At 36.1% G+C, this 8,815-nt stretch overlaps 5 protein-coding genes across 5 annotated transcripts; all 5 read right to left on the bottom strand.

Moving 5' to 3' along the window:
* Window positions 1-166: 166 nt before the first annotated feature.
* Window positions 167-868, bottom strand: LOC128555012 (probable serine/threonine-protein kinase DDB_G0283337). The gene has a single exon (XM_053536358.1). It carries the CDS (start codon window positions 866-868, stop codon window positions 167-169), a length of 702 nt encoding a protein of 233 aa, XP_053392333.1.
* Window positions 869-1,853: 985 nt separating this feature from the next.
* On the bottom strand, window positions 1,854-2,363 carry LOC128555011 (uncharacterized). The gene has a single exon (XM_053536357.1). The coding sequence runs from the start codon at window positions 2,361-2,363 to the stop codon at window positions 1,854-1,856; it is 510 nt and encodes a 169-aa protein (XP_053392332.1).
* An 86-nt stretch (window positions 2,364-2,449) lies between these two features.
* On the bottom strand, window positions 2,450-3,991 carry LOC128555010 (uncharacterized). Its single transcript, XM_053536356.1, has one exon. It carries the CDS (start codon window positions 3,989-3,991, stop codon window positions 2,450-2,452), a length of 1,542 nt encoding a protein of 513 aa, XP_053392331.1.
* A 52-nt stretch (window positions 3,992-4,043) lies between these two features.
* Window positions 4,044-5,534, bottom strand: LOC128555009 (uncharacterized). Its single transcript, XM_053536355.1, has one exon. It carries the CDS (start codon window positions 5,532-5,534, stop codon window positions 4,044-4,046), a length of 1,491 nt encoding a protein of 496 aa, XP_053392330.1.
* A 133-nt stretch (window positions 5,535-5,667) lies between these two features.
* Window positions 5,668-6,702, bottom strand: LOC128555008 (uncharacterized). Its single transcript, XM_053536354.1, has one exon. It carries the CDS (start codon window positions 6,700-6,702, stop codon window positions 5,668-5,670), a length of 1,035 nt encoding a protein of 344 aa, XP_053392329.1.
* Between the last annotated feature and the right edge of the window lie 2,113 nt (window positions 6,703-8,815).

Here is an 8,815-nt window from a genome sequence, read left to right as displayed (position 1 = left end):
GATCGTCATCAGAAATCTCAACTATCTCAATATCTACGTCGTCACTTTCCATACTTAAATCATCAACTCCTCTAATCTTATCACCTAAACTTTCCACGTCATCAGATATATCAGAAAATTGTTCACTGGAGGATATATCGCCATTTTCTTCACTTTTATTTTTACTTTAATCACTATCTGCACTAGAGACATCATCAGCAATTAAAACATTATTTTCACATGACAAATTTTCTTCATTGATTTCACAGAACTCGTCACTGTTTTCACTACTCATCTTTTCTGCAATACACATACATTCTTCACTCAGAGCACTTTCACTATTCACCTTTTCTTCACTACGCACGCAATCTTCCACGTCATCAGATATATCAGAAAATTGTTCACTGGAGGATATATCGCCATTTTCTTCACTGTGAGAATTTTCTTTCTCAGTTTCATCTTCATTTGAACTACAAACAATTTCTTCTTGATCAAAGGGTATCTCATCGTCATCAATTATGCTTTGCATACTAGTTTCAAAATCCACAATCATCTCTTTTCTCTCTGAATTATTATTTTCATCATCAGAAATAATCACTTTTCTCTCTGAATTATTATTTTCATCATCAGAATTTAAAGTATCTTGTAATTCCTCTTCTGTTATGTCTTTTAATGCAGTTAAATCGTTATGACTTTCATCAACAACGAGATCATCACTGCTTATATTCTCCACATCACTGTAAGGCTTTGCAACATTGATTTTAATATGTCTTTGAAACAAATCCCCTTCATCGGTACCATCTTTGTCAATGTTTTTCTTTGCGAAGAGTCCAATATCTCCAGTTCGTTTTGACAGATAATAGTTATTTCGTGCACTTTCTTTGTCCATTCTATGAATTCTTATTAGGTGTTGTTTCAAGTAATCCCTCCTTATACTTTTTTCCGCTACCACCTTCTATAGGGCATTGGAAGCTCCCTAAAGAATTATGGTGTTTTTCCATAACATGTCGTACCAAGTTTCTCTTCTGCTTATAATCTTTGTTGCAAAAGTCACAAGCGTGTCTCTTAAAATCCCTATTCATTATTATCCTGTTATTATAGTTATAATATTATTTCACAATTAAATTTAATTCTAATAGTTTTGTCTTCACTACCGGCAATCGAGAACCTACATGAATGAATATATATTCAATTATGTCGCACATGGTGAGTCGCACGGAAAGCACGGGATTTTTGCGGCATGTATTTACTACCGCTGTATTGCTCCAAATTACACCTTTATTAAATCTTTGCTCCAAATTATTCGCGCCTAAAAACCACGTGATAATTCAGTGTTGATTCGTTCACAAATTATTCGTACTGTATTTTCATTTATAATCTAATGGTTTATGCACGCGTATGCGGATTTCCAACCACAACACAAATCGATTGTTTTAAACATCTATTGACAGTTTATCATTGAAGCAGTTTTTCAAACGTTGTTTCGCGTGTTTTGCGGCTTTTCTCTCAGTGCGTATACTAGTTTCTTCTTTTTCTATTGGTTTTATAGACTTAGTGTCTGGGATAAGGAGTTTTGAAGTTTCAATCGGGTATAATAAACTTAAAGGTCTTTTAAGCAACTTTTTTGATGCAGTTTTTACTTCTGCCGAACGAACAAATCCATCAGAGCTTACTGATAGTTTGATGACTTTTCCTAGTCTCCAACTACCTCTAGTTGTGTTATCTTTGATTAGTACTACATCACCTACTCTTGGATTGAACGTTACTTTGGGCTTTCCCTGCTTCAGATTTGTTTGTGTTCTTTCCCTTAGACTACACAAATATTCTTCCTTCCAAATTTTCCAGAAGGTATCCAAAAGTTTTTGTCCGCTTTTCTATATTACTAACAACTTATCAGCTGAGCTCTCTATTACTTTAAAATCGGGGTCCTCAGAAGATATTTCACACTCGGGAATCCCAATATTTGGGTTCAAACACGTGAAGTGAGAAGGTGTCAGTGTGATATTAGAATTTATATCTTCGCCAACATACACTAATGGACGACAGTTTACAATTGCTTCAACTTCTTTTATTACAGTAATAAGTTGATCGCTGCTTAGAAGCTTTCTTCCGATAGATTTGCGTAGAGATCGTTTTTTTATTCCAACTAGTCTCTCATAGAAACCACCCATCCAGGGTGCGATTTCCACAATAAACCTCCAACTAATACCCTCACTTGAACAATAGCTCTGCACATCCTCACTTTTCAAAACTGAGCTCCATACAAACTCAAGTGTATGTTTAGCCAATTTGAAATGTAAAGCATTATCACTGATGACTTCGCGTGGTTTTCCTCTGCAAGCTATGAATCTCCGAAAACTGTTTAAGAATGCCTCTGTTGACATATTTTTTACCATTTCAAGGTGAACTGCACGTGTCACCATGCACGTGTATAGACACACCCATAATTTTTCCGTGGTTTGATTGTCCTTTATATATAATGGTCCAAGATAGTCCAATCCAATATGACTGAATGGTGTGGATTCGGTAACTCTTGAACGAGGTAAAGGAGCCATAGGAGGCATTTTGTACGCCCTCCTTCAACTCGACGACACACTAAACACTGACGAAGAACTTTCCGCACTGTAGCCCTTCCACTAGGGATCCAATAACGATGTCTAAGTTGACTTAGAGTTTGAGAGACACCTGAATGAAACAAACGTTTATGTTCTCTTTCTACGATTAACACTGTGAAAGAGTCATCGCGTGGTAGTAGTAACGGATTTCTTGCAGACTCCGTTAAACTGGCATTCTCTAAACGGCCTTTACATCTTAAAAGACCATTCTTATCGATGAACACACCAAGTTGCAATTGCAGATTGCATTTTTTCTTTCCGATTAGGGCTTCATACACTTCAGAAAAATTCGTATGTTGCACGTGTTTAATCCACATATCTTCAGCTTCTTGAATTTCTTTTGAAGTGAGACTTTGTGAACTGTATTTTTCTTTTTTCATTTTACCAATGAATCTTCTCACATATGCTGTGACACGTAACAATTTCGTCACTGAAGAATATTTCATTGGATTTATCCCAAATGGGACAGATGTTGGAAAACAGTCGTTAATTGCTCCAAACGCTGAAAAACTCAAATTTTCACTGATGTTGTTTTCTTTCTCATCGTTTTCGATGGTCTTTGGTTTGTTAGTCTCATCATCTTCAGTATTAGACAACCGGTCTAATACTGGCCATTTGGAAATGTCATGCAAAAGCCACTCGGGACCATGCCACCATGAATAACTTTTCACAAGATCTTCTGTTGAACAACCTCGACTGGCTATATCAGCAGGATTGTCATTAGACTTCACATAATGGAAGATGATATTCTTGTGTTCCTTTATTTCTTTGACCCTATTTTTAACAAACACTGGAAGCTCTTTTGTTGACATAATCCATTTTAATGCACACTGAGAATCTGTGAACAGATGAACTTCATCAATTTGCATCTTCATTTGATCTTGTACAAAGGTTAAACATCGTACCCCTATCAGTACAGCCATTAGTTCAAGTCGTGGAATACTAATGTTAGTAGTTGGAGCAAGTCGAGCCTTTGAAAACATCAATTCTATGTGTTGCTCCAAGTCACCTTTTTGCATCATATACACAATTGTGGCATATGCTTTGGTAGAAGCATCACAGAAACACAAAAGAATATTCCTGTTATCACCTCCACTTACAATACATCGTGGTATTTCATGTCCACTGATTTTGCTAAGATCTCTTTGTATTTCGTGCCACATAATGAGATCTTGACCGTCAACTTTTTGGTCCCATCCAATCTTTTTCTTCCACAGAGTTTGAATGATTAGTTTTCCTCTAAGCGTAACAGGTGCAAATATACCTAGAGGGTCAAACACAGATGCAATTTTGCTCAGAATAAAACGTTTTGTAACACTTTGAGCACTTGATAAATGCACTTTTTGTATCGCCAATGTATCTGTTTCTCTGTTCCATTCGAGACCTAACACTTTCATCACATTTTCTTTAGCTCTGTCTTCATCTGAAAAAGTTTCTTCCAGTTCTCTATTATATTAATGCCCACTCACGAAGGTTCATGCTTGCATCTTCGAAAATTCCTTTGGACATAGTATACAAATCTTTCGCAGCGTCAATGGTGTCTGTTCCCGTTACAACATTGTCCATATAAATATCCTGTTTCAGTTGTTTAGCGACATCATTGTTGTAACTGTCCAAATGATAATCAATTGTTGCTCTTAATAAGAATGGGCTTGACACAACTCCAAAGGGCACGCGACAGAAGCGGTAAACTTGTATTTGATTTTGTGTTACTTCTGGGTTTTCTAAATCCTTTAGCCATAAGAATCGCGTGACATCTCTTTGATCTTTCTGTAATCTGATTTGGAGGAAAGCTTTTTCAATGTCTGACACAATACCGATCGTATGTACTCGAAATCTTAAAAGAATTCCACAAAGATCGTTTAGCAGCACGGGTCCTCTGTAGAGACAGTCGTTCAAACTGCTATTCTCAATCTTTGTTTTTGCTGATGCGTCATACACTATTCTAAACTTTATTGTTGACTTGCCAGGTTTGATCACTGCATGATGAGGTAAATAATGGGTCAGTCCATTCTTTTTAGAGGTCGGAACTTTTTCTATGATTCCCTTTTCAAGTTGATCTTGTATAAGAGAATCATACTTCTGCAACACATCTGGTTTATCTTTGAACCTCGATACTAATGACTTTAATCGTCCAAAGGCAAGAGGACGATTTTCCGGAACTTCTTGATGGTCGATTTTCCAAGGCCATGTAACATGGTATCTATTATCCTTGAACACAAGGTTTTCCTTGAAGTCTTCCATCGCTTGATCATCTTCAGATCTTACGTTGGTGGTATCTTTTAATCCTATTGTTTCTATGTTCCAAAAGTCCTCGATGTCAGGTGTGTTTGGAACACATTTAACAACGTTCGTAAACACTTGCGTCTTTGTAATGCTATTGCCATATGATAATATTAACAAGTTTGTATCACTCGCATTATCATCTATCTCATTTGTTCTTCCAGAAAGAATCCAATCTAGTTTTGACGACAAGAGATAAAGTCCTGGCTGAATCTCTATTTTATGTCCTAATACTATATCCAGGTAATAATCATTTCCCAACAATAATTCAATTGAGTCTGTGTATTCTTCAGTAGGTATATCGTCCGCTAGACTAAGGTTCTTTATCAACGACCTGAAGTTGTCTCTATCCGATATACGTACTGGTTTCCTTTGAATGCTTCCTGTAATTGTTGGAACTATATTTGCTGTTATTGTGTAATCGTGTCCATCCTTCAACCGAACATTTAACTTTGTAGACATTGTCTTTATCACCTTCGATTTGTCGCTACCAAACGTAACCAGACGAATCTCTTGTTCTTTTGTCCTCTTTAGATTCAGGGATGTTGCCAGTCGCTCTGTAATGTACGTTCTTTGCGATCCGGAATCTAAAAGAATTCTTACATTTTCTTTATTAAGACCTTCTGTGTCCCAAATTTCAGTGCGCGATGTTTGCATCATCACTATTTCATTGGATGATAATAATGCACTTTCATTACAAACACCACCATCTGTTGAATTAATGGGAATTTCACTTGTTTCTACACTTTCTTCAGACGCGCATGCTCCTTCTTCTAATAAATTAACACTTTTATGCCTTTCTAAATTTCACTGGGCACAAACTTCTGTGATGTACATCTGATTTATTGCAATGGACACACATTCGTTTGCTTTTACAGTCAGGAGACATGTGTCCTTCTTTTAAGCATTTGTAGCAACATCCCTTGATTTTTGCTTTTCTTTCGTCGATTGTCTTGTACCGTGGACATTCGTCACTCCAATAATTCTTACTACAGAATCTACAGGTTTTCTTCTGATGTTGTTGGGGAGAAGTAGATTCTTTCTTTTCATATGCAGTCAAAGCTCCAGCAGTGGTATTTGCTGTTTGGGGTCCCCTGAAGCCTTTAAAGGTATTTGTTGATTTCTGAAATTGTGGTCTCACTCTTCGACTAGGTATAAAATTAGCGTTGACTGGTTTGGGTTTGTCCGACTTTTCTTTTGACACAATATACTGTCGGAGCAATTCACAAAGCTTAGTTAATGTCCACTTGTTGTCTGAGCCTTTCTGTATTTCAAGATGCATAAGAACTTCACTTGGCAATTTGCTCCGAATGATTGACACGAAAACTTGTTGCTCCAAATTCTCATGCATAACCACCAAACTTCTCAAGTGTTTTTGTATTTTGTCGTAGAAAAATCGCAAACTTTCAGTCGTATCCCTTGGGGACGCAACATTCACCAGTCCCTTATAATGCAAATCTATAATGTCTTGCTGATCTCCAAATCTTTCCTTGAGAATTTGGATAGCAATGTCGTAGTTTTCATTCGACATAACCAATCCAGCGATAGCACTTCGGGCTTCACCATAAAGCTTTCCCTTTAGATAGTTGAACTTGTCAACTGATGACAGCTTGTCGTTTTCATGTACAGCACTGGAGAATGAGTCCCAGAATTCAGTCCATTTGAGTTTATCTCCGTTAAAGGAAATCATGTCTAACTTAGGTAACTTGACTGTATTCTCACTTTTAACTTTCAGGCTATGCTGTTTGTCAAAAAAGCTCTGTTGCATTTTCATTTGCGCTTCTGCTCGTTCTTGTTGTTCGAAGAACGCTGTTTGTAATTTCATCTGAACTTCACACATTTTTTTTCACAGCTGAACCCTCTTCGTCTGACACATCCTTAACGATATCCTCTTTTATCTTCCGTTTTAGATCGGTCTGTTTATGTTCCAGTTTATAGACCATACTCCAAACCCTGTCAAGCAATATCGAATCATTTTCTAGCAATGTTTGAATGAATTCACTATCGGAATCACCAATAACGCTAGCAACTTTTTCTGACTGAACATTAAGCTTATCGATATAATTATTAATCTTAAGTCTAGTTTCATTCCCAGTATGTTCAAATTCTTTGCACTCCTCTGGATTCATTCTCTCTATTTCCGTGTCTAACAACATATTTCCAGTTTGTAACTCTTTCTCAATATAACTGAAATAACGTGTGCGCACGCCTTTCAAATATGATAATTCACCCATTTTGACTATGCGATTATAATTTCAATGTTAACACAATTTCACCCTTTTTTTCAATATATTTGGTTTCACTATATATATAAATTTACCTTGAATTTATTCCACATTTTGACTTTATTACTTTTATCACTTGTTATGAGAGACACTATACACTAAATGCCTCGTCACTTTAATTTCTGCTTTTATTTTCACACAAATTTCAGGACACCAAACACATAACTCCTTCTTGTATGAATCGAGAATCTGTTTAAGTCAACTGCAAGATTTTATTTTTTCATCTTACAGAGAACTTTCTTTTAAAGAATTTTTATCTAACAGCAATTTTTGACTCTCGATTCCCGGGTTCCGGGGCCAATTTCAATGTAGTAGATTTTTAAACTTTCCCTTTTTTTCCTTTTTAAACTTTTACTACATTGAAAACAAGAAAGACACTTTTAAATCCAATTTATTTTTCACTGTAATTTTAACATCTATCAGCTAATTGTTATATCGAATTTCATGTCAGCACTGAGACATTACATTCTCTTTATATATCAATTTTTCCCGCCAAATCTAAAAGTCATGAATATCATGGAAAAATCATAAATCACATGATTCGGAGTAATATAAAAGTGAAGCAGTTCCCGCCAAATTATATGGAGCAAATTACATACTTACATAATCAGCTAATTACATAATGTAAGGAGCATAACATATTTAGACCGGTTTTATTTTTGTATAAAAAGCAAACATCGTGTAATTCACGACAACATGCATGTTACATCCAATTTTAAGGTGTTTCTTTTTACCTATCTCTACCTGGTAAGGATTTTAGTGCGGACTTAGAATTTTTTTAAGATTACCCAGCAAGCAAGCTCATATGGGCCTTTAATGGGCTGTATACGGGTAGGCCCATGAAGGCAGATTAATACTGGTCCCATATGGGACCCGTATGTAATTATTTGCCCACATCGGGCCCATATGGGGCCCATGTCTATAGCCCTTGGAGAAAATTTATTTTCTGCTCGGTTCAGCAGTGTAAATTTTCATCAGTTATCATCCCTTTAATACGAATTTTGGTAACTGTTCAAGTTTTGCACCCATATGGGACCCAGATGGGTCCTACATCAAAAGGAATCGTGACAAATTGTAACTTTCCATACAATTTTCCGTTTTTACAGTTCTTTTTATTTGTTTTTAAAAATAAAATTTATTTTAAGTCATATAACGTTATATTTGAAAAATGACAGGTAAAACTGTCTTATTTTATTTAAATTTAAAATAACTAAAATAATTTAATACTAACGCAAAATCTCATGAGAGTACAAAATTTCGCGCGCACGTTCTGTCTGTGGAAGACTGGCAAATTCAACACAGGTGAAACAAAAATCATTACAAATTTACTCGTTATTTATCATATGTAATAGAATTTCTTATTTGAAGGCAAGTGCACTAATGAATTATTGTTTAAACATTTTGAATACATTTTTATTTTCATGTTAATCTCGTCTTTTACTGGAAATTTCTTATTCATATTTTTATGTCATACATTTCCTTGAAGCCCATGTGGGACCCATGCCAATCCCGCCTGCAAATCCCATGTGGGTCCTTTATTGGCAGCCATGTGGGGCCCATATAGATTGCCAATGTAGGTGTCATGTGGGTCCCATAATGGACCCATATGGGTCCCATATTGAAGCCCATGTGGGACCCATGCCAATCCCGTTT

The sequence above is a fragment of the Mercenaria mercenaria genome, unplaced genomic scaffold (genome assembly GCF_021730395.1).
Source record: "Mercenaria mercenaria strain notata unplaced genomic scaffold, MADL_Memer_1 contig_938, whole genome shotgun sequence".
NCBI lineage: Eukaryota > Metazoa > Mollusca > Bivalvia > Venerida > Veneridae > Mercenaria > Mercenaria mercenaria.
Note: the sequence above shows the minus strand (reverse complement) of the source record. Positions and strands in the feature narration are given on the sequence as shown.

Bases quoted from the DNA above. Each gene is read 5' to 3' on its own strand.
- LOC128555012 (XM_053536358.1), bottom strand. From the start codon at position 868: ATGGACAAAGAAAGTGCACGAAATAACTATTATCTGTCAAAACGAACT.
- LOC128555011 (XM_053536357.1), bottom strand. From the start codon at position 2,363: ATGTCAACAGAGGCATTCTTAAACAGTTTTCGGAGATTCATAGCTTGC.
- LOC128555010 (XM_053536356.1), bottom strand. From the start codon at position 3,991: ATGAAAGTGTTAGGTCTCGAATGGAACAGAGAAACAGATACATTGGCG.
- LOC128555009 (XM_053536355.1), bottom strand. From the start codon at position 5,534: ATGCAAACATCGCGCACTGAAATTTGGGACACAGAAGGTCTTAATAAA.
- LOC128555008 (XM_053536354.1), bottom strand. From the start codon at position 6,702: ATGAAATTACAAACAGCGTTCTTCGAACAACAAGAACGAGCAGAAGCG.